The sequence below is a fragment of the Heteronotia binoei genome, chromosome 15 (assembly GCF_032191835.1).
Source record: "Heteronotia binoei isolate CCM8104 ecotype False Entrance Well chromosome 15, APGP_CSIRO_Hbin_v1, whole genome shotgun sequence".
NCBI lineage: Eukaryota > Metazoa > Chordata > Lepidosauria > Squamata > Gekkonidae > Heteronotia > Heteronotia binoei.
In genome coordinates this window covers 26,895,246-26,920,868 of record NC_083237.1, presented here as the reverse complement: position 1 = coordinate 26,920,868, position 25,623 = coordinate 26,895,246, and the positions used below count along the sequence as shown (strand labels likewise).

Here is a 25,623-nt window from a genome sequence, read left to right as displayed (position 1 = left end):
GACTCCCGCCGGCCAGACTCCCCGAGGAGACGCCTGTAGCAGCCGGAGAGGACACAAGGACTATGAGTCCCAGCATGCACCTCCCAGCATGCACCTCACGAAGGGAGGCCACGCCGTTTCCCACCACCACCCCTCCCGCTTCCACATTTTTGGAGATCGGGGGAAAAGGCTGCTAATTCAGGGGTCCCCCGGCAGGGCGGGGGGATTGGGAAGCCTAGTACTTATGGCAAGGAAACACCCTGACAGCAAGGAGTTATGCCAGCAAACATTTTGCTAAAATCTTATGTGTTTTTGCCTTTTATTTTTCTTGCAAAGCAAAGTGTCACAGTTCTTCCCCTGAAGTTTTAAGCTCTTGACTCAAGAGTGGTGCGACAGGGCAGGACAAAGTGAAGAAGAGGCCTGGAGGTATCTTTATGCCTGCTTCATTTACTTCTTGATGCTCACCCTGCTTCTCCAAGTGGTGAGAAGTTCAAGAGATGAGCACTTATCCGTCTGGGTTGCTGCCTTTGGAAGATCCATAGCAATTGCAGCATTTGCTTTATTTAAAAATAGAGCTCAGTTGGGGGCAAATCCACTGTCCTGTGTCAGACCCCTAGAGACGGAATCAAGGGGAAAGGGTTAGACTCTAACCTACCCTGCCCTACAGTCCCAACGCCCTGATCCAATTATTTGCCTTTACTGCTGTTACAGACAGAAGATCTTGTCCTGGATCTCCAAAGCATCACTCAAGTGTCATCCTCAAAACAAGTTATTAGGGGCAAGTCCTATTTATTCTCCCAGTTTCATTTGTTTATTATTTAAGATCAAGGATAATTTTGTAGAAAAATATGTGGTGGAGCTCATTTGCATAGCTTATTAGTATATGCCACCATCACCCCCAGCCAAAGCAATCCTATGCAAGAAAGGAGAGCCCTGGGCAAGTGAGGCCTGCTTGGGCTGGCTAGAAATCCAGCCAGCCCAAGCAGACCTTGCTCACCTGGGGCTCTCCTGGGCCAGCCGTCCCCAGTCAAAAGGCAAGCAAGCCACCTGCCACCCAAAATCACGTAAGTAGGGTTGCCAAGTCCAATTCAAGCAATATCTGGGGACTTTGGGGGTTGAGCCAGGAGACATTAGGGGTGGAGCCAAGATCAAGGCTGTGACAAGCATAATTGAACTCCAAAGGGAGTTCTGGCCATCACATTTAAAGGGACAGCACACCTTTTTAATGCCTTCCTTACATAAGGAAATAAAGGATAGGGGCACATTTTTGGGGGGTTCATAGAATTGGACCCCCTGGTCCAATCTTTTTTAAACTTGGGAGGTATTTTGGTGAGAGAAACTAGATGCTATACTGAAAATTGGGTGCCTCTACCCCAAAAAACAGCCCCCCCCAGAGCCCCAGATACCCACAGATCAATTCTCCATGATTTTCTATGGGAATAAATCTCTATAGGGAATAATAGAGTTCCCAGTAGGGTTGCCAATCCCCAGGTGGGGGCAGGGGATCCCTCGGTTTGGAGGCCCTCCCCCCGCTTCAGGGTCATCAGAAAGCGGGGGGAGGGGAGGGAAATGTCTGCTGGGAACTCTATTATTCCCTATGGAGATTCATTCCCATAGAAAATAATAGAGAATTGATCCGTGGGTATCTGGGGCTCTGGGGGGGGGGCTGTTTTTGGTGGTAGAGGCACCAAATTTTCAGTATAGCATCTAGTACCTCTCCCCAAAATACCCCCAAATTTCAAAACGATTGGACAATGGCGTCCAATTCTATGAGCCCCAAAAGAAGGTGCCCCTATCCTTCATTATTTTCTATGGAAGGAATGCATTGAAAAGGTGTGCCGTCCCTTTAAATGTGATGGCCAGCACTCCCTTTGGAGTTCAATGATGCTTGTCACAGCCTTGATCTTGGCTCCACCCCTAATGTCTCCTGGCTCCACCCCCAAAGTCTCCTGGCTCCACCCCCAAAGTCCCCAGATATTTCTTGAATTGGACTTGGCAACCCTAGTTCGCAACAGACATTTTCCTCCCCTCCCCCCCGCTTTCTGATGACCCTGAAGCGGGGGCAGGGTCTCCAAACCGGGGGATCCCCTGCCCCCATTTGGGGATTGGCAACCCTACACGTAAGAAATGGAGAGAGGGTGGTGTGGGCTTCTCCAGGGGTTAATAAGGGCTGCTGAGGGCATGGCAAAGTCCCTGGTGGCTGGCTGGCTGCCCAATCTCCTAATCCAGGGATTGTTATGTAGCTGCACCTACTAGTCAATGGACAAGGTAGGAGGGGAGGAGGAGGGGAAACCCTCAGAAAGGTTCAGGAACTGTGCTCCTGTGAGCTCCTGCTGAATTCAAGGCCTGTTTAAGACTATTTAGATATCCACCTTTCACCCAAGCATCTCAAGACCAAAACTGAGTCTAAAGATTTGTCTTTGAAGTGGACATTCAGACCTAGCTATGCAGTTCAAAACAGTTTAGCTTACAAGAGTCCCCTTGATTAAGTATTATTTTAGCATCATTGAAGTCCGAGCCCCTCCATTTCCTAGAAGCTTTCGCCTCATCCCTCTGCAGTTGCAAGCAGCACACTCAAGAAAGGGAACAGGCCGGTAGCTGGGGCAGAGTTAGAGGTGAGGGGTTGAGATGGCCCAAACTGGCAGCAAGTATGGTTGAGCAAGTAGGGTTTCTGGTGAGCAAGAGGGCTGTGAGCCTCGGAGGGGGGGGGGGGGGCTGGAGATCTCCCAGAAGTCCCGCTGTTCTCCAGATTACAGAGATCAGTTCCCCTGGAGAAAATGGCAGCTTCAGAGGAGGGAATCTTTGACATTACACATCCCTGTTGAGCTCCCCAAACTCTGCCCCCCAGGTACCGGCACCAAGTCTCCCTGACCCAGAAAGAGCTTCCCCCTAACTGGAGACAGTGACTCCATTCAGGGCATGCATCAGGCGAAGCACAAGAGGCCCCTGCTCTTTCAGGCTCTCTCCCCATCAGAGTTAAACCAGAGGCACCCCCCTCCGCAGTTCATTGATGCCTTCTTGAAGGGCTTTTTTGCAGGGGAAAAAGCCTGCAGAGAATCATTTGCATATTAGACCACACCCCCTGGTGCCAAGCCAGCCAGAACTGTGTCCTTTTGCATTCCAGCTCAAAAAAAAAAGCCCTGCCTTCTTGATCTTTTGAAACTGGCCAACCAACACCAACAGTCAGAGCTTTTTTTTGCAGAAAAAGCCCAACAGGAATTCATTTGCATATTAGGCCACACACCCTGACACCAAGCCAGCCGGAACTGCGTCCTGTGCATTCCTGCTCAAAAAAAGCCCAGTATGCAGAACTCAGCTTGCCATTTTGTGTGTCACAGCTGTGCTGTAACAGGAGTAAAAGAACTGCGTGGAAGTCACATGGTACTTCCTCCATCATAGCTGCAGTTGGGGGTGGTGGTGTGAAGAAGGGAATTGCAACTGGTAGGGGAGGGATAGAGCCATGAGGCAGTACAGAATGTGGACACAACTGGGGAGGAGGACAAAAAAGCAGTGGAAGTTTCTTTGACCACTCTGTCCCAAAGACCTTGAAAAACCTGCGGCTGGTCTGAGGTGGCAGGGTACCCCCCCGCCCATAGTTGAGCCAACTTCCAAGAGGGACTGAGAGATCTCCCACAATTATAACTGATCTCCAGATGACAGAGATCAGTTTGCCTTGGAGAAAACAGCTCCAAGACCTGAAGTCACCCAGAGGCCAGCAGAACCTGGCTTGACCTCAGACTCTCCTTCTGTACCAAAACCTGCCAGACTAAACCTTCAATCAGAAGGGGCAACCTGAGAATCAGCTGTAATTCAGAAAGGGGGACTCCAGACCCCACCTGGCAGTTGGTAACCCTTGATGTGGCTCTTAAACTACACTGGGTCACCCAAAAAGCCCCACGGTGGCTCCTGGAACCCATATAAACAAAAGCCACGTAGGGATGGTGGTGTAATAAGACAGTGACTGGGCAAGATCTAACCCAAAAACATGGCTGGCTGCCACTCATACCTTCCACAGTTTTAAGGACAAAAATGGGAATGTGCTTGAAATACCCAATTCTCAACTAAGGATCACCGTCTTTACATGTTGAACATTCTGCACCACCTCCTGTAGGCTTTGGGTTCTTTTAGTTTTCCATTGATTTAAAAGATGGAAGGTGTTTGTTCTTGTTAAAAATGCACTTTAAAACACTGCAACACAGTAGTCCTTAAATATATTATCAGCGCTTCAGAAAATATACCTCCAGCAGCGCAGCTGTAACACACAAAATGGCAAGCTGAGTTCTCATACTGGCTTAACACTAACATGCAGGAATTTGGGAGGGGGGCAGAATATGATAGAATGGAATTCTGGAACCTCTTTGTGGAAACATAATTCTCAAAAAAAATGTTTAAACGTTCATGAGGGCACCTGCAGGGCTTTTTTTGAGCAGGAACGTACAGGAACCCAGTTCCGGCTGGCTTGGCTTCAGGGGGTGTAGCCTAATATGTAAATGAATTCCTGTGAAATAATGGTGACATCAGAGGTGTGGCCTAATGTGCAAATGAGTTCCTGCTGGGCTTTTTCTACTAAAAAAAACCCCTTGGGCACCTGTGTATTTCTTCTTCATTTCCCTCTTGAGTGTTCAGGGACTTATTTTTCCAGAAAAAAAAGCCCTGCTCACATGCATACATTTAAGTAGATACATCCTAAAGATGGACTGCCTCACCTCCTTGTTTCAAGGTTTAATTTCTAGGAAGCTGGACCTGAGGGGAGGGGAAAGAGAACTTAACTTGCATTAAAAGCATTTTATCATCCTTAAGAGGTACAAGTAGGGACAATAAATTATTAGGGAGGGATATCAAAAAACAAAATGGGGATTGTCCCTGGTATATCTCTGGTTGCCTTTTCTTGTCACCCTCTCTGTTTACTTGTGGTGGATTATTGGTCTTCTACTGCTCAACAGGAGTTTAATGATACAACCCTAAGCAGTGCTGGTGGTGGAAAGTGCTGTCAAGTCACAGCTGACTTACGGCGACTCTGCAGGGTTTTCAAGGCAGAAGGTGGTTTGCCATTGCCTGCCTCCCCATCAAGATCCTGCTATTCCTTGGAAGTCACTCATCCATATATATTAAGCCAGGGCTCATCCTGCTTAACTTCCAAGATCTGAAGAGATCAGGCTAGCCTATATTATCCAGATCAGGAACAGACAGTTTAAAAAAAAGAGATGTAAAGGTAGTCCCCTGTGCAAGCACCAGTTGTGTCCAATTCTGGGGTGATGTCGCAGCACATTTTCATGGCAGACTTTTTACAAGGTGGTTTGCCATTGCCTTCCCCAGTCATCTACACTTTCCCTCGAGCAAGCTGGGTACTCATTTTACCGACCTTGGAAGGATGGAAGGCTGAATCAACCTTGAGCTGGCTACCTGAACCCAGCTTCCACTGGGATTGAACTCAGGTCATGAGTAGAGAGCTTGGACTGCAGGATTGCAGCAGCTCTAACGCTCTGTGCCACGGAGCTCCTTAGAGACAGAATTACGTCCTTCTAATTCCACAGGCAGTTTAGAGACATGGGCTGCGATTCCTGCAGTAAATGTTTTAATTACTAACAGAAAGTTCACAAATAGAAACAGGTATTCTGAGCACACTGTACTTCCATTCAGGCCTGAGAGAATGCATCCCCATGGCTCATCCATGCACTGTCCTGCAAACACACTCATCTGCGATCTTTCAATTGCAGAAAGGAATAAGCTACCTCCTGCCTCTGAGGTGGGTTCTGCAGCTTTACCCCAGCAATCCATTCACCTAGAAAGAAGATACCACCTTACTCAGGAGTATTGTTGCTGATTCCAACCTGGAATTCCTGGCAATTTTGGGGTGGCACCTGTGAAGGGAGGGGGATCTGGGGAGGAATTTCACCTAGAATATATGGCATTCCACAGAGTGCACCCTCTGAAGCTGCCATTGTCCCTCAAGGAACTGATCTCTGTAGCCTGGGAGACTCCAGGCCTCACCTAGAGGTAGTTAGCAACACTAAAAGAGTAATGGAACTGCTCACCATGGGAACATTTGTCTTACCCTCCAAGCAGTGCCGGATTAAACCCTGTGGAGGCCCCTAGGCAGTCAAAATCTTGGGGGGGGGGGGGTCCTTGTAGATTATCTCAGAGTCAGAGCACCTGCCCCGCCGCCCATGGCCCCCCGCTGCAGCCTGCAGATGCCTTCTCAACAGCCCCTTTGACAAAGCTGTGGGGGAGAGGCAGAGAGAGGCAAACTTGGCGACACCAGCAGCAGTCGCACCAGGCAAGTTGGGCAAGGAGTGGCTCAGTTGCTGGCTGCACGTTCAGGCTCCAAGGGCTGCAAGCGGGGGGGGGGGGGGGGACTAGGGGGGAAAGTCAGCCCAGGGCCCCTCAAGAAGTGGGGGCCCATAGGCCAGTGCCTACTTGGCCTAATTGTTAATCCGGCCCTGCCTCCAAAGCCCAAACACAGCCTCATTTGAGTGGGGAGGGGACAGATGATGTCAGGTTCACATCTCACTGGGAAGGAAAGACCAGCTTCTCAAACAGGTTATAAAATGCTCACTTCATTTTGATTCTGCCAAACTCCTCTTCCCCTTCTGTTTGCATGGCTCCTTTTTGGGGGGTCTATGTGTCTTGACTGATGTGAGCTACTTTGGAAAACAACTGACAAAAAACAGACACAGGATATGCTCATAATAATATCCACCTACAGCTACTTCTGGTGACAGCAACTGTTTAAGCAGTCACCGGTCGAGATATAGCTAAATCCAGACTAGGAATAAATCTTCAGGGAGATGCCAGCACATTAAAAAGCAGCTTTCAAAAATCCACTTACCAGCAGGAAGGAGAACCAAGTTCTTCCTTGGAAAAGTATACTAGATGCCATCAGAAAATATAATCCACAGGTCCCTGAAAGGCAGCTACAGTCTGGCAATGCCCATCTTGTGACTCAGTCTCTCCACTGTGCCACCTGCTCTCTTTTGTTTGGGTGAGTTCCTTTGCCTCCTCCCCCTTCCACAACCCAGGAGGAAATAGTTCACCTGGCCTCAGCACCCACTGGGAAAACAATAGCCCAGCTTGGTGATAGTACATGAGTGTAATCAATAGGGAAACAGGGTTATGGGAAGGGTTTGCCAAGTCCTATTCAAGAAATATCTGGGGATTTGAGGGGGTGGAGCTCGGAGACATTGGGAGTGGAGCCGGAAGCAAGGTTGTGACAAGCATAACTGAACTCCAAAGAGAATTCTGGCCATCACATTTAAAGGGAACACGCACCTTTTAAATGCCTTTCCTCCATTGGAAATAATGGATAGGGGCACCTTATTTGAGGCTCATAAAATTGGTCCAATCTTTTTGAAACTTGGAGGGTGTTTGGAGGAGAGGCACCAGATGCTATGCTGAAAATTTGATGCCTCTACCTCAAAAAAACAGCCCCCCGGACTCCCAGATACCCACAGGTCAATTCTTCATTATACCCTAAGCGAATTGGTCTCTATAGGCAATGATGGAGTGCCCAGCAGACATTTCCCCCCCCCTTGTTTTCTGATGACCCTGAAGGGGGGGAGGGTCTCCAAACCAGGCGATCCCCTGCCCGCACCTGGGCTTCCCAGCAAAAGTCAAAGGGGGGGGGGGTAAAACTGAGGAGTGGGAAGCAGGAGGGCAGATAAGTTCCAGGGGAAGGTAGTAATGGGGCCAACTTAGCTGTGGGGGATGGCTAAGCATCAAGGAAGCTAAAAAGGGAGGGTTTTCTCTCTTTTTTGTATTTTGTATATTTGTGTGTGTTTGCACCTAGAAGTCATGTTGACCTCTGGTGATTGACCCCTACTGGGAGCCTGAAGGATATTCAAAGAAGTGGCCAAACAGCATCTGCCCCTGTGCTCTCGACTGGGTATTTCAAGGATGTCTCCCATCCAACCTGGATGGCCCTGTCTCATCAGAAATTGGAAGCTAAGAAGGGTCAGCCCTGGTTAGTATTTGGATGGGAGGCCACCAAGGAATTGTAATGTCAAAGGGAGAGGGAGACAACAGCAAATCACCTCTGAACGCCTCTTGCCTTGAAAACTCTACAGGGTCACCATAAGTTGGCTGCGATTTGATGGCACTTTACACACACACAGTTCCCTCTCTTCGAGATTTCCCAGAAGTACAGAGCATCAATATCCGGAAGGAAGACAGGATCTATTATGGGCATTATCCACACTGTACAACGATACCCATTTGAAATCAGTTTCATATTCATTGCCACAGTTTCATTCAACGAATGCTGGAAATTGTCATTTTAGGAATGTATTGGAGCCTCGTTGATCCTTCTCAGAAGTTCCTTGGGAAAATATTCTAGATGCCATCAGAAAATATAATCCACAGATCCCCAAAAGGCAGCTACAATCTGGCAATGTCCGGCTTGTGACTTTGTCTCTCCACTGTGCCACCTGCTCTCTTTTGTTTGGGTGATTTCCTTTGCCTCTTCCCCCTTCCACAGCCTAGCACCAGAACTGTAGTGCTGAAAATTGTGTAAGGGGAAATCATTTTGGTTATAGTAATTTTAAGATTCTAATGAAGACATTACTGGAGTTGTTTATAGACTATTTGCCTGGGCTACACAAGGTGTCTGTGCTCACGGTGTTTTCTTTCCAGGAAGGCCATCCCTTGGTGGTAGTCGTAGAGCATGTGCTTTGCATGCAAAATGTCACAGGTTCAGCCCCTGGCATCTCCACTAAACAGGATCTCAGGTAACAGGTAGTAGAAAAGACCTCTCTCTACCTTAGAGAGTCATAGGCAGTCAAAGAAGATAGTACTGTTCTAGGGGACCAGTACTCTTACTCAGTAGGCCTTGTATATACTTATTATTTATAAACTTTGGCCCTAAAAGGAATTATAGGATGGGAGAACAATTTAGAAACTACCCCTAAATCTCCTGCCTTCTCTGTACTTTCACGGGGATTTGAGCAGGTTAATTTGCCCTCCACTGCTTTTTGCCTTTAAATGTCTCTCAGAGCATCTTAACATTCTCAACAGGTGTTCACTTCTCATCAAGCCAGATTTTTGTCATCTGGGAGGGGCTGTGGCCCAGTGGTAGAGCTGATGCTTGGCATGCAGAAAGTCCCTGGTTCAATCCCTGGTTATCTCCACTTAAAAGTTCTGGAAGTAGATGATATGAAAGACCTCTGTCTGAGATCCTGGACAGTCACTGCCAGTCTAAGTAGACAATACTGACTTTGATGGACCAAGGGTCTGATTCAGTATACGGCAGTTTCACATGTTTAAAGGTGAAAAAAAGAGAAAGCATGAATTGGGAGAAACAATCACAAGCCTGGAAACTCGGGCGGTCGACTTTCTCAGATGCAGCACTCCAGACAGGTTGGACTGTCATTAGGCAATAGAGAGATACCTGAGAACATTGCCTTTAAAGTGTAACCTAAGTTGCCAACTTCAAAGTGTAGCCTGGTGATCTCCCATTATTACAACTGAGCAGGGCCGCCCCTAGACTGTCTGGCCCCCAAGCCAAGGTTAACTTCTGGCACCCTCCCCCGGCACTGATAACATCACCAAGTCACATGGGGGTGCCCAATTCGGTGACCCCAGAAGGCCAGCGCCCTAGGCAATCACCTAATTTGCCTAATGGCAGGGTCGGCCCTGCAACTGAGTGACCTCCAGACAATAGAGATAAATTCCTCAGGAGAAAATGGATGCGTTGAAGGGTAGACTCTATGGCACTGTAGCCTTCTGAGGCCCCTCCCCAAACCTCATCCTCCCCAGACTCCACTCCCCGAAATCTCCAGGTATTTCCCATCCCAGAGCTGGCAACCTTAATGTAACTGCTGCTTAATTTTGAGAGAGGTGGCAGATTTTTCTGTAGAAACTATGGAGGCAGAAAGGGACGGAAAGCCATAAGTGTCATGGTGGGCACTGGCGCCCTGAGGTATGTTTGGTGGAACTGTCTGGAAGCGGATGAATCAGTGTGGAGAATCTTGGAGAGCTGTCCAACAGGCTAACTGAGCAGAGAAGCTGTGAGGCAGGAGTCTTAGGATCTCTCTCAGTCTAGACTGCCTCCCTCCCAGCCAAGGCCTCAGCTCCTCTTCCAGTGATTATTCTGAGGTGCTATGGAAAGAGCTATAAGAGCCTGGGCTGAGTAGTAGGTGCTCATGATAAGGACGCGACCATGAGGGAGTGAAGAACAGAACTTGTCGAGAGCAACGAAGACATCGGACACAAGGAAGAGGAGGCTGCCGACAGATGTACTCAGCCGATGGGCAGGCCGAGAGAGAGCCCGCCAGGCCATGGCACAGAGGAGGCCACCATAAACTGCCACAGCCCAGACGTACAGGCCTGTCAGGCAGGGCAGCAGGAAATAAATATAAATTGCAGCCCCCAGCCCCACAAAGAGGAGGAAGGTGAGTGGCCAGAGGGGACGAAGGCCAAAGGCAGAAATGTAGAAGACTTGACACATGGCAAAGGCAGCCATTCCTGTGAAGAAGAGAACACAGGTCAGAGGAAGCGGGAGGCTTACAAAAAGACACACAAATATGCACTTCGGCTTGTAAAGGAATGAAAAACCATATGCCCGCAATATGACTGAATATATTTCACATTCATCATTCGCATTCATGGAGAACTTGGTTTGATTCCCCCCCTCCTCTACATTTAGCCAGCTGGGTGACCTTGGGCCAGTCACAGTTCCCTCAGAGGTCTCTCAGTCCCACCTGTTGTGGGAAGAGGAAGAAAAGGAGGTTGTAAGCTGCTCTGAGACTCCCTCAGGTAGAGAAAAGTGGGTATAAAAACCGAGTCTTCTTGTCCTCATTTTTCCCCCTCTGAGAACACCACAAAAAAGCATAGGAGTCTGGCTAATTTGCCTGTTTCAAGCAGCTCATTCGTTCCCTTCTTCTGTTGGACGCCCTTAGACTATCTGAGTAAACTTTTGTTGTTTGTGATTCCTAAGCATGAGCAGTACATGAAGTCTGGATATTTTTGGTGCCTAAATTAAGAATAATTTATTTGATTCATTTTTATCCCACCTGTCTTCTAAGAACTAGGGCTGTCAGCCTCCAGGGAGAACTTGGAGATCTCAGGGAATTCCAGCTCATCTCCAGACTACAGAGATCAGTTCACCTGGAGAAAATGACACCTTTGAAGGGTGGTCCCTACGGCATCTCATTGCTGCTGAGTTCCCTCCCCTCCCCAAATCTCTCCTTCCCCAAATCCCTCCTTTGTTCCAGTGTGTGGTGTTACATATTTCTAGTTTGTACCCAGAAATGATGTCCCAATGCTCTAGGAATATGAACATCTCTGTGCAAAAAACAAACAGAGACAAAATTCCTAGAGTGCCTTGATGTCATAAATGTCATAAATGACATCAAGGCTTTGCTTCCCACTCAACAAAGGGGCAGTCCTAGATTCAAATCCACTACTATAATTGCTGTAGCTCCAAGGAAAGAGAAACAGTGGGCTGAGTCAAGTTTGTGTCATTAGGGCAAGACAATCACTTGCCTTAACTTGAAATCCACTGAAGTCAGTTTCCTAATGGTCGGAGAGGGAAGGGAACCACAACTGACTCAGCTCTGTGAAGCCAGCTGCTAGAGTCATGACAGATTGCATGGCTCAGAGGACTCTGCCCTGCACATACTCCCCAGCTGTGTTATTTATGTAAATGCAAAGACTCAGTTCAAATGGTTCTCTAGTTAAGGTTCACTGAGGCCTGATTTATCCATTAAACTTGGGGCACAATTTAGGCCTCATTGTCCCAGTTCCTCTGATCCATGTGGTGTTTGCACCCTCATGTGGCGAAAGGTGGTATTTGACATGCCAGACTGGATAACTCACACAAAGGGCATGAATTCTTGCCACAAAGGCTGATGGAAGGAACCCCAGAGAAAGAATATTCAAATGCCCAGTCCATACAGCTTGCAAAATTCTAGCAGGAAAGCTATTTCCTGAACTGTATGATATCTGGGTACAAAGCAAAGAATCAGGAAATTTTGCTGTTCTTTTTTAAAAGCATCAGGGAAAAGGCATTCCTACCCCCCTTTGATCCTGTTCTTGCTACTTGCTGTTCCTCTACCACATTCACAAACATAATTCACACATTACACAGTGTACAGGGTTTGGTCTGGGGTCAACCATCCTCTGTCAAGCATGTAACACATATATGAGTAGTAGGTTTCCATGTGCGGGGCACATAATTCAGATCAGTACAGCAGTGCGTGAGGAGAAAGCATTTCAGCCTTCCCCCTCACGCCATTGTCCCACCATAAAACAGTGGGGGAGGAGGGTGTCACTGTTTTACCTGTTGGGCCAGATTCTCAGGGAACACATGGATTTCAACTAATAGTGCTCTCCCCAGACTGTTTCTATTTGGGAAAAATTCATAGAGGTAGGGGAGGCTGAAGCCCCTTCTCCACACGCACTGCAGTACAGATGCAAATTGGTCACTGCGTATGCTGGAATGGATAAAAACAGGGCTTTTTTGTAGCAGGAACTCCTTTGCATGTTAGGCCACACACCCCTGATGTAGCCAATTCTCCTGGAGCTTACAGTAGGCCCCGTAAGCACTTGGAGGATTGGCTACATCTAGGAGGTGCAGCCTAATATGCAAAGAAGTTCTTGCCACAAAAAAAGCCCTGGATAAAAATAATAGTTCACATTTGACTATGCTACATCTTACTCAGGGTCAGGAACTTGCACCCAAACTGTGCACTCTGTAATGTGTGAGACTGAAGAATCAAGGGCAGGGACCACCCACTAGGCTTGTCAGTCTCCTGGTCAAGGTGTAGGATCCCCTGCCCCTGCTTGAGAAATGTGTTTTTAAATGGCAGTGTTGCATGCACCATCATGTTATTTCCAAAAAACCCTGGAAAGTGATGGTTAGCTCTAGGAATCACCGGAAACACCGTGGTTTTACCATGGAGTCCCTAGCAATTCCTAGAGCTACCCTATACCATTTTCAGGTGCTTCTCTGAAGTGATACAGCGACATGTGCAACATTGTCCCCTATATTCCCACTGCCAAACCTCTGGTGCCAGGCATAGTCTAGCAATTTTACCAACCACAAAACCTGGAAGTGGCCTGGACTGAGCTCCACCCACCAGCCCTGATCAAGTTCCATCTCCAATCCCAGACCGTTTCTCCCTCTCCAGCTCTGGCATGTTCTCTCATGGCACACACCTAGGATTAAAAGCTTGGGCCACACCAGACAGAGATCTCCCACTGCTGAGAAGAGCAGCCCTTGAAATATCCTCTGGGCGTAGGGTTTCCAGAGCTCTGTGCTATAAGACTGGAGGATCACAAAGAACGCCAGGGAAAGGGTCGGGAGGCACTTGACAATGGTGCTCAGCACGCTGGGCTCAGGCAGCAGGAGGGCAAAATACAGAACGCAGGAGATCAGGAAAGGCATCAGTTTAAACAGCAGGCTCCTTGTCTAGGGATAAAACATGGAAGGGAAGAAGATGTTGTTTTTTTAAAAACAAAATAAGTATATTGCTTCATTGCAATCTTACCATTATTGCTACTCCCTAATGAAAATTGGGACTAATGGAGACTGTGTAACTTCAAGGACCCTTACAGTGCAATCCTAGGAAGAGTTACTCCAGTCTAAGCTTGCTTATTTCACAGGACTGTTTATACACTTAGAATGCAGCCTTGTGGAGAGTTACTGCAATCTAACCCATTTATGTCAAAGGCCATGACTGCAGGGCCAGTGCTAGGCTTTCTGACCTGGATAGCTCAGCTGGGCACTTCATTATACCCTATAGAGACCAATTCCCATAGAATATAATGGAGAATTGATCCGTATCTGGGACTCTGGGAAGGTTGTTGTTTGAGGCAGAGGCACCGAATTTTCAGCATAGCACTCAGTACCTCTCCTCAAAACACCCCCCAAGTTTAAAAAGATTCAACCAGGGGGTTCCCTGGGCCCCAAATTAAGGTGCCCCTATCCTTCATTTCCAAAAGAGGGAAGGTGCGCGGTCACTTTAAATGTTATTGCCAGAACTCCCTTCAGAGTTCAGTCATGCCTGTCACACCCTTGCTCCCAACTCTATCCCTAAAGTCTCCTGGCTCCACCCCCAAAGTTCCCAGATATTTCTTGAGTCGGATCTGGCAACCCTACCAGTACCACCTCCTCATGTCAGAATTCCATAGGTGCCCAAGGGCTCAAAAAGTTTAGGGACCCTGCATTATCGAGAACACTGGTTGTGTGGTCAGTCAGATGTGACTTGGGGGTTCTTCTCAATTCCCAAAAGACAAATAAGAGACAATATTAGGACTGTTGTAAATGTTGTAGAATATTATGAAAGACATCCAGAAAAAGAAGTAGCATTATTCTTTGCAGATGCAGAGAAAGCATTTGACAATTTAAGCTGGGACTTTATGTTCGCAGTAATGGAAAAAATGGAGTTGGGAGAAAGTTTTATAAGAATGATAAAAGCAATATACTCCGAACAAAGGGCAAGGTTGTATGTTAATGCAGATCTTACAGAAGAAATGAAAATTAGCAAAGGTACTAGACAAGGTTGCCTGCTTTCACCACTGTTGTTTATAATGACTCTTGAAATTTTATTGATGCAGATTCAAGAAGAAAAAGATATAAAAGGTTTACGAATAAAAGGATGTACTTACAAATACAGAGCGTTTGCTGATGATATAATGTTTATAAATGAAAACCCCATACAAGTTACACCTTTGCTGTTAATTAAAATACAAGAATATGGGGAGTTGGCGGGACTCTCTAAAAATAGAGAAAAATCTAAAATTCTGTGTAAAAATATGCAGATGAATAGACAACAAGAATTACAGAGACTAACGGGTTGTGAAGTTACCTCTAAGGTAAAGTATCTAGGGGTGGAGATAACAATGAAAAATGTTGATCTGTTTAAAAATAATTATGAGAAGTTATGGCATAAAATGGATGAAGATATGCTAAAATGGAATAAGCTTAATCTGTCATTGCTGGGCAGAATAGCTGCAATTAAAATGAATATTCTAGCAAGGATAATGTATTTGTTCCAAACTATTCCTATTGTGAAGGATGCCAAACAATTTGATAAATGGCGTAGGAAAATTTCAGAATTTGTGTGAGCTGGGAAGAAGCCAAGGATTAAAATGAAAATTCTGTCAGATGCAAAAGAGAGAGGCGGATTTCAATTACCAGATTTAAAATTATATCATGAAGCAGTTTGCTTAGTGTGGATGAAAGAATGGATAACGCTGTTAAACAAAAAACTTCTAGTGTTGGAAGGTCACGGAAATAAATTTGGCTGGCACGCATATTTGTATTATGGAAAAAAGAGGATGGGTGGTCTTTTCTCTCACCATTATATAAGAAGCAATTTATTAAATACATGGACAAAATACAAGAAATATGGAGATGAGAGAAGACCTTTATGGATAGTGCCAGCTGAAGTAATAAAGATAACGGCTGAGATAGGTGAAGAAAAGTGGCTGTCATATAATCAATTGTTAAAAATACAAAGTGGAAAAATAGAACTGAAAACTGCTGAAGAATTGAGTCACAAATATGATTGGTTTCAAATGCAACAAATAAAGAGCTTGGTAGAGAATGACATTAAAACTGAAGGAATAAGGAAAGAGCAAACAGAAATGGAAAAAGTTCTGCTTGGAGACAATGATAAACTAATTTCAAAAGTATACAAATTACTTTTACAATGGTCTATAGAAGATGTAGTGAAATAGACAGGTTGCTTACCTGTAACTGTAGATCTTCGAGTGGTCATCTGTGCATTCACACTTGTGGGATACTGCGCCTGCGCCGGTCCCCGATCGGTATCTGTAAAAAGCCCGGGATTTTTCCTCGGTCGGCGCCAATGGGCATGCGCAGGCGTCCCATCGTGCATGCTCACCGGCGCCATCGCGGCAATCCCGCCAGTTCCTTCCTGACCGCTGGAAGCTCCTACTGGAGGGAGACTGTCAGCAGTGGGGAAGGAGGGCGGGTAGTGTGAATGCACAGATGACCACTCAAAGATCTACAGTTACAGGTAAGCAACCTGTCTATCTTCTTCGTGGTCTCTGTGCATCACATTTGTGGGAGATTAGCAAGCAAGACATACCTGGAGGCGGGGAGACGGTCAACCGGAAGCAGCAACCTGTAGCACCGCAGTCCCCAACCGAGTCCTCTGCTGAGCATGCACGTCCAGCACGTAGTGCTTCATGAAGGCATGCGGAGAAGACCAGGTGGCAGCTTTGCAGACATCCGCTAAGGGCACGCCCCTCAGGAACGCCACTGACGTCGCCATCGCTCTTGTGGAGTGTCCACGGACAGGCCCAGGCAGCGGCCTCTTCGCCAGCAGGTAACAAAACTTAATCGTCTCCGTCAGCCACTTTGAGAACCTCTGGGACGAAATCCTGGAACCTAACTTGGGAGCAGCATATGAAACAAACAGCTGCTGGTCCTTACGAAAAACTTTAGAACGCTTTAGATAAAAAAAATAAGGCACGCTTAATATCCAGGGCGGATTAGGGTAAAATGTTGGCAACCAGACTTCCAGATTGAGGTGGAATTGGGAGACCACCTTCGGAAGGAAACTAGTGTCTGGGGCCATAGAAACCCCAGTCTCTCTAAAAACTAGATAAGGGTAGTCACAACGCATCGCCGTGAGTTCCCCCACGCGGTGTGTGGAAGTGATGGCCACCAAAAAGGCAGTCTTCCAGGATAGAAGCTGCAGAGAGCACGTGGCCATTGGTTCAAAGGGACGCCTTGTTAACATGTCCAGCACCAGTGTCAAGTCCCACAGCTGTGGGGGTGACCTTGATGGTGGATGCAGCCTAAACAACCCCTTCAAAAACTTTTTGGATTGAGGGTGGGCAAATACAGAGTACCCCCCCACGGGATTGTGGAAGGCAGATATCGCTGCCAAGTAGACCTTAACAGAGGAGAAAGCCAGGCCTGCATCCACCAGGGACAGTAAAAAGTCAAAAATTGCCGCCAGACCCACCTCCTTCGGTCGGCCACAAAGCTCGAAAACTTCCTCCACTTCCTATCATAGGAAGCACGGGTGGAAGGTTTCCTACTGTTCAGCAGGACCAGCTGGACCCTGTCAGAAAACTCTACTGGTCTATCAACCACGCTGTCAGCTTCAGGTGTGGCACGTTGTGATGCAGCACATGCCCCCCCTGAGACGACAGCAGGTCCGGCTCCGCTGGGAACTGATAGAACTCCCCCCCCCCCCGACAGTTGGAGCAGGATCGAGAACCAGTTCTGGCGGGGCCACCATGGGGTCACCAGGATGCAGCGTGGCCTTTCCCTTGCTATTTTGTTGACTACCTTCGTCAACAGTGGGAGGGGCAGGAACATGTAGAGGAACCGGCCCATCCAGGGAAGCAGGAGTCCGTCTCCCAAAGATGCTGGATCTGCCCCCCGCCCTGGAGCAGAACATGGGGCACTTCGAGTTCTCTGCTGTGGCAAAGGCGTCCAGCTGTGGGTACCCCCAACACTGAAACACTGGCTCTAGGAAGCGCCACTGCAGTTCCCACTCGTGCGGGGACGCCCCCCCCCCTGCTGAGGGAGTCTGCTTGGATGTTGAGGACCCCCGGAAGATGTGCCGCCTTTACGAAGATGTCGTACTGGAGGCACTCCGACCATAGGGCCATCGCCAATGCACAGAGCCGACGAGACACTGTCCCACCCTGCCTGTTGATGTAGCTCAAGGCAGTGGTGTTGTCCGTGAGTAGTGCTACTGTCTTTCCCGCCAGCATCGGGCGGAAGGAACGAAGGGCAAAGTGCACCGCCAGCAGCTCTAGATAGTTTATAAGGTACAGAGTCAGCCTTGGCGGCCACTGGCCCCCCACACATAGGCCCTCCATGTGAGCCCCTCAGCCCCACAGGGAAGCGTCCGTGGTGATGGTCATCGTAGGAGCCAGAAGGTGGAAAGGGGCTCCCTGACATATGTTGTCCTTCGACTCCCACCACTGAAGCGTTTGGAGCGTCTTTGGTGGAATGGTGAACCTCTTTCGAGGTGAGTCTCTGGTTGGACGAAACTGACGAAGAAACCATAACTGTAGGCCTCTCATCTTCAGTTTCGCAAAAAGCAGCACGCTTGTCGTCGCCGCCATCAGCCCCAGCATCCGCTGGAGCTGCTGTGCTGTGCCCCACCCTCGCCTCTGAAGTAACTGCACCATATTTACAATGTCCTCTGCCCTCTGGGCAAGCAGGAATGCCCGATGACTATTTGTATCCAGCACTGCTCCTATGAACTGCACTATCCTTGATGGAGCGAGCTTCGATTTCTCCAAGTTGACCTGCAACCCTAGGGTGTCGAGAAGGCGTAGGGTGATAGCAATGTGGGTAGACAGGCTTTCCCTTGACCTCGCCACCAGGAGCCAGTCGTCTATATATGGAAAGACGACCACTCCCTGGAGCCAAAGGTGGGCAGCCACCACGCTCATCATTTTTCTAAACACCCTGGGTGCTGTGGACAGGCCGAACGGGAGGGCTGTGAACTGGAAGTGCTGGGAGCCCACTGCAAACCTTAGGAGGCGTCTGAACACTGGGTGGATGCTGATATGGAAATAGGCATCCTTGAGATCTAAAGTTGCCATCCAGTCCCCTTGATTGATCAGGGGCAGGATCGATTGCAGTGTGGACATCCTGAACTTTTGGTACAGAATGAATTTGTTCAGATTCCGAAGGTCCATACTAGGTCTCAATCCCCCGTCCCTTTTGGGAACCAGGAAGTAGTGGGAGTAGAACCCACCCGTCCTGTCCTCCACTGGCACCTTCTCTATGGCTTGTTTCTGTAGGAGGTTGGTCACCTCTGCCAGCAGAGGTGGGGAAGGGGGAATGGTGACTACCAAGGACTGCTCTGGAATCTGTGCAAACTCTATTTTGTAGCCCTCTTTTATGATGGACAGAGCCCACCTGTCTGAGGAGACCAGCTCCCAGGCAGGCAGGAAAGGGCGGAGGCGAATAGCTGATGAGTTGGTGGGGGTGATGATGCGTGCGGTGGAGAAGTCAAAGCCCCTGTTTTGTAGGGCGAGCACCCTTAGACTTGCCTGCAGGTTGGGTGCCATAGTGGCTTCTATTATTGCCCGAGTAGGCCGGCCTATCGGGCTGAGAAGAGCGAGGGCGCCATTGTTGCTCTGAGGGCGACTTGTGGTAGGGCTTCTTGGCCCAAGACTTGTTCCACTGCCTGGCTCTGGGTTGTTTGGAGGGTGCCTGCACCCCCAGGTTTCTGGAGGTCTTCAAGTTCTTATCAAACTCCTGCAGAGCATTATCTGTCGTGGAACTAAACAGGCCGTTTCCCTCGAACGGCAGGTCTTCTACGAGCGCCTTAGTGTCCTGCTGCAGGGCAGTGGATCTCAGCCAGGAGTGCCGGCGGATGCACACAGCAGACGTGATGGCCGTAGCCGACACGTCCACCATGTGTCTTGCTGCGGCCAGCTGCTGCTCGGCCACAGCAAGACCCTCTTTCTGCAGCTTCCTCGCTGCTGCCTTCTTGTCCTCGGTGAGGGAAGAGAGGAAAGGAGTGAGCTGCTCCCACATGGCGTACTGGTATCTCACTATGCAGGCCGCATAGTTCGACACCTTCACCCCGAGGGCTCCTGCGGAGTAGATCTTCTTCCCCATGCCGTCGAGTTTCTTCCCTTCCTTGTCTGGTGGGGCAGAATGCACCTTACATGACTTGGAGGAAGATGAGATGATGACTGAGTTCGGCTTCGGGTGTGTGAAGAGGAACTCAGTCCCCGTCTCCTGGACCTTGTACATGTGGTCCAGCTTCCTCGAAGACACCGGTGCTGACAACGGCTTCTTCCAGGGCTCCTTCACAGCTTGCAAGATGACCCTGGTAACAGGCAGAGCTACAGCCGTGGACGTGTCCCGTTGCATGATGTTGAAGACGTTGTCGTCCACGACTGGCTGTGGCTGTGAGACTGGAAGGGAAATGGTGGCAGCCATTCTCTTCACCATCTCTGCATACGACCTCAGGTCTTCCGATGGTGAGACCGGAAGGTCTTCAGCCGTATTGGAGTCTGGCAAAGGTTCCCAGGTTCTTCCTTGGGCGTCGCTCTCCAACCCCGATGATGAGGACTCCCGGCGTGCCGAGTGCTCCAACAGAGCCGGCGTCGATTCCCTCAGCGGCGACTGGATCGGTGGTGATGGTCGACGCTGGGGTTCCGTCGGCAGGTTACACCTCTCCGGGGGAACCGAGACCAATGCCGATGCTTTCCTGGATCGGTGGGACATTCGGGAAAAGCAAGACATTTCAGACTGCTGCTCCCAGTCCGGGAACTCCCTTGGATGGTACCACTGGTACGGAGGGTAGTAGGAATACGGCGACTGCCATCGATGCTGCTCCCACGGGGGTATCGGTGGGAAGCGCTGAGGTTCGACCGGTGGCTCCAGCTCCTTCCTGCCTCTAGGCCCCGTCGGTCTAGCCGCGTCGGCCGATGTCGATGCCTCTAGCTCCGAGGCCGACTCGCTGCTTTGTCGACGTGACCCTGATGACGGTGACCGCTGGGTAAAATCGATCTCCGCTTCCGATGCGGAGAGGCGAGGCCGATGGGTGCTGTCCCTTGGCATCGACGGGCTGCGGCGTGGGGAAGCCAGGATCTTCCTTGGCGGTTCAGTCGTGACCAGCGCCGAAACGTCAGGTGAAGGCAATGGAGTGCGTGGCCTTTTCCACTTCTCCTTAGCCTTAGCTTTTTTGGAGATGGACTCTCGCCCCAGGTCCTCCCGACGCTTCTTCGCGGGCACGTCCACCGATCCTTTGTGGGATCGTTTCGTGGAGCCTCGCTCTATCGGTGTTTCCACCGCCACCTGGGTCGCATCGGCCGATGAGACTGTCGGGGCCTGGGCGTCCACCATTTTCGATGCCGATGGGCCCGCCGCTGACTTCGGAGGACGAAGTGCCGACTCGGTCAACGCGGCCGACAGTCTCGCCGCCCTGTTCTTCCGCGTTTGCTTGGAGAAGCGGAGACAGTGTGGGCAGGCCTCCATATGGTGCGCTTCACCCAAGCAGAGAAGACACAGGGAATGGCCGTCTGGGGGGGCGATCTTCTTCCCGCAGACCCAGCACCATTTTAAAAAACCCCAGCGACTGTCCATAGACAACCGTTGCTGAAAAAACCCGCTCAGAGTCCTCTGAGGGGAAAAACTGGGGGAAAACAACAGGGGGAAGGCCCCGAAGGGCGATCCGCCAATAACACACACAGAAAAACACTTTTTTTAAAAAAAACTATCTAACTACTTAACTAGCTACTACACTAACGAAAACAACAAACAGGCTATATACAGAATGAAAAAAGGCAAAGGCCAAGAGCTCACCGACCGGGAACACGAGAACGCAACCTCTCCACGCAGCGGTCAGAAAGGAACTGGCAGGATTGCCGTGATGGCGCCGGTGAGCATGCGCGATGGGACGCCTGCACATGCCCATTGGCGCCAACTGCGGAAAAATCCCGGGCTTTTTACAGATACCGATCAGGGACCGGCGCAGGCGCAGTATCCCACAAGTGTGATGCACAGAGACCACGAAGAAGATCTCAAATGATTAAATGGGCAATTAATGTAAATAAAGAAATAAAGATGGAATCTTGGGAATATCTGTGGAAGAACTCTATGAAACTCGCAACATGTCAAAGTATTAAAGAAAATTGTTTTAAGATGATGTATAGATGGTATATAACTCCTAACAAATTGGCAAAGATGAATAATAAGATGCCAGACAGATGTTGGAAATGAAAAAAGCATGAAGGTTCTTTCTACCATATGTGGTGGACTTGTGAAAGAGCTAAAATGTTTTGGCAGATGATTCAGCAAGAGATTTCTAAGATCTTGGGATATGAGTTTAACAAAGTTGCAGAGACTTTTCTGTTGGGACTACAAATGGAAACATTTCCAAAAGAAGATAGAACTTTAATCTGGTACTTGCTCTCAGCCGCTAGGACATTGTATGCGCAGTTGTGGAAGCAAGAAAAAATACCGGAAAAATGGGACTGGATTATAAAAGTTATGACATGGAGTGAAATGGACAAATTAACAAGAATATTAAGAGACTATGATTTGGAAGTTTTTAAGATGGAGTGGAAGAAGTTCAGAAGATACGTAGAAAAAGAGTGGAAACTAAAAGAACATTGGACAATTTTTGATAATGATTAAGTTTTAAAAGAAGAATATACCTTTTGGTTTTCTTAATAGTTAAGGGTACCTTTAATATTTTTTTAAGTAAATAACACTGGCGGGGGTCAAATAATGGGGGGAGGGGTGGGGGAAAAGTAAGATATGGGGTAGATAAATTTTTCTTTTTAAGTTGTAAGATATTGATATAGATTTGCTACCATATGTTACCAATAGAATTGTTTATTAAAAAATCACTACGCAAGAGCCTCCTCATGCATTGAACCCAGTATTTAACACTCTCCAAAAGGAGTCCAGGCTTCCCTGGAAATGAATGGACCAAAGGGTACAGGCACATGAACTGTTGGCTGCATGGGCTCCATAGGGACTAGGAATGTAGCTAATACATTAGGGACAAGCTGGGCTCTCTGGATCTGAGGGGAGGGCAGAAGAGTTTGTTAGGAGTTTTGTGTGCATCATTCCCATGTCAGAACTCCCAGTTTCTCTGTGAAACAGAAGCAAAACTTGGCTCCTGACTTGGTCAAAAGAAAAGCGGGCATGTGAGTATTTTAAATACTTAATAGATAAAGCACTGGGGCATCTTTACCTAGGGTGGAAAAGAGCTCAACAGGCTAGTAGCAGAACAGAGGTTCTCAAGGGAAGAGAGTTTTCAACAGGAAGGCAGAACTCTGAAGGAGACCTCAGCCCCCCTGCTGCCCGCCCCCCACATTTGTGCCCCACTCACCCCTTCCATTGTGAAGGACAGACAGACAAATAGACTCTTACATTAGCTGCAACCTTTCTCCTGTAATGGGCATCTATCTCTAGGATATCCATGTCTTTCAGTGTCCTTTGTGTTGCTGAGCCTAGAAACAGACCGATCACTGTCTCTCCTAGCACCAACTTGGACTTTCATCTTCCCCGGTACAAGGGGCCAACTGATAAGAGGGCAATCAATACTCGTCACGGTATCCTCACTTGGTACCAGACTGTCACAGTGTACCAACTTTGAGGAAATCTTCCAGCCCACTTTCCTGCTGAAAGGCTGGACCATTTGCAATTAAATTTGCAGGGCCATTTACATTTAAATTTACTCTTTAAATCTGCAGATGACACCAAAATGGGAAACACACCGGAAGATAAAAAATTCAGTGAGATCTGAACACACTGGCAAAGTGGGAGGATATGAATGAGATGCAATTTAACAAGCATAAGTGCAGAATTCTACATCTAGGTAACAAACATGAGAAGCACACATACCAGGTAGGGGACACATTTCTGGATGTTTGTGAACAAGATCTTAGGGTATGGGTGGATTGTAAGCTAAATATGAGCAGTCAGTGTGATGCAGCGGCAAAAAAGGCTAATGTAGTCTTGGGGTGTATCAATAGAGGCATAAAATCCAAATTGCAAGATGTCATAGTCACACCATACACTACATTGTCAGGTTGCACCTGGAGTACTGTGTGCAGTTCTGGAGGCCTCACTTCAAAAAGGATGTAGACAGAATGGAGTGGGGGCAGAAGAGAGAGATGAAGATGATCAGGGGCCTGGAGACCAAGCCTACGCAGAAAGGCTGAGGGACTTGGGAATGTTCAGTCTGGAGAAGAGGAGGTTGAGGGGGGACATGATTGCTCTCTTTTAAGGATTTGAAAGGCTGTCAGGAGAACAGGGAGCTGTTGGAGGACAGGACTTGAAATAATAGGTTTAAATTACAGGTGAAAAGGATATTAGGAATCTTTTTTACAGTTAGAGTAATTCAGCAGTGGAATTGTCTGCCTAGGGAGGTGGTGAGGTTTCTGTCACTGGCAGTGTTCTAGGAGCAGCTGAACAAACACTTGTCCAGGATACTTTAGGCTGATCCTGCATTGAGCAGGGGATTGGACTAAATGGCCTGTATGGCCCCTTCCAACTCTGATTCTAGAACCAGAAGTGGAGAAGAGGTGCAGTGTAAGGAAAGATGGCCCACACAGTCCCTCTGGGTGACTCACACAAGTGAGCCATGTAGAGCACGGTGTGGACCACTAAAGCTCACTGGTTGCGGCAAAAACATTGAGTTACTGAAAGTAATTCTGCAGTTACTGAGTCATTCAGCACCATGTCTCAGTGAGCACACCAACACTTCCGCTGAATTCACAAGTGACACGCATGGTTCTCTGTAAAACGGGAATTGGGAATTAGTAAACTCTCTGTAACAAAACGCCATTCCCAAAGATCACCTCTGCTGAACAGAAGGAGATGTCTAAGAAGCCAGATCTCTGATGTGTTCTGCATACAGCAGGGGTGGCCAACGGTAGCTCTCCAGATGTTTTTTTGCCTACAACTCCCATCAGCCCCAGCCAGCATGGCCAATGGCTGGGGCTGATGGGAGTTGTAGGCAAAAAAACATCTGGAGAGCTACCGAAGGCTACCCCTGGCATACAGTAATAGAGTGATGTAATTATAGTTTATCTAGCCCTGACCTGGATAGCTCAGCAGGGGTGTGTCAAGATCGACTAATTCTGACTAAAGACTGGGGGATCATGGCCTAAGCAATTGGCCTGGTTAAAATCATAATGGATCCACTGCCGCTACTGTTATACCCTAGTTACTTCCCTTCCCCCCTTTTCTTATTTTTATTTGCAACTGGTGTGAAGGAAATAGTCGGCGCCTTCTCAGGGCCTGAGGTGGGAGAAAGCCTTGCATGATAATACAAGGACACTGGCTAGCTATCGCCTGAGAAAGTATCTCGTAGTTATGTGTGAATGTTTCCTCCTGTAAACCACCACCACCACCACCACCACCCCCCCCCCCGTAGGAATGCTTTTGAAGTGTATCTTAAAACCCACGTATCAATGTATTGGTTTCATTCTTAGCAAGCTAGAGGCTTGCGCCAGAGTACCGGTTATCAATAAATGTAGTCTTAGTATCAACTTTGACTCATTCTTGAATCCGTCGACTTGACAGGGTGGCCCTGGCAAGTACTTGGATGGGAGGCCTCCAAGGAAGACCAGGGTCATTATGCAGAGGCAAGCAATGGCAAACCCCCTCTGAATGCCTCTTGCCTTGAAAACCCACTGGGGTCACCCAAAGTCAGCTGTGACTTGGCAGCCCTTTCTGCTACGACCAGTTATGTAGTTTACTAACCAATTTTTTTTGTCTTCTTACAAATAGCTCAGGGCACTTCTCCTTGTTTTCCACACAGCCCCTCAATACAGAATGTGTTAGATTTGCAGTCACACATTGTGACAGGAATCATAGAGTTGGAAGGGACCTCCAGGGTCATGTAGTCCAACCCCCTGCACAATGCAGGAAACCCACAAATACTTCCCCCAAAATTCATAGGATCTTCATTGCTGTCAGGTGGCCATCTAGCCTGTGTTTAAAAACCTCCAAGGAAGGAGAGCCCACCACCTCCCAAGGAAGCCTGTTCCACTGAGGAATCATTATAACGGTCAGGAAGTTCTTCTTAATGTTGAGCCGGAAACTCTTTTGATTTAATTTCAACCCATTGGTTCTGGTCCTACCTTCTGGGGCCACAGAAAACAATTCCACCTCATCATCTATATGACAGCCCTTCAGGTACTTGAAGATGGTGATCATATCACCTC

General features: G+C 48.3%; 1 protein-coding gene across 1 annotated transcript; it reads right to left on the bottom strand.

Annotated features, from left to right (window-relative positions):
- Positions 1-9,858: 9,858 nt before the first annotated feature.
- TMEM86B (transmembrane protein 86B) lies at positions 9,859-22,904 on the bottom strand. Its single transcript, XM_060255967.1, has 3 exons — positions 22,820-22,904; positions 13,132-13,384; positions 9,859-10,437 (listed from the first exon to the last, which is right to left on the bottom strand). The coding sequence occupies exons 1-3, from the start codon at positions 22,868-22,870 to the stop codon at positions 10,040-10,042; spliced, it is 702 nt and encodes a 233-aa protein (XP_060111950.1). The 5' UTR covers positions 22,871-22,904; the 3' UTR covers positions 9,859-10,039.
- Between the last annotated feature and the right edge of the window lie 2,719 nt (positions 22,905-25,623).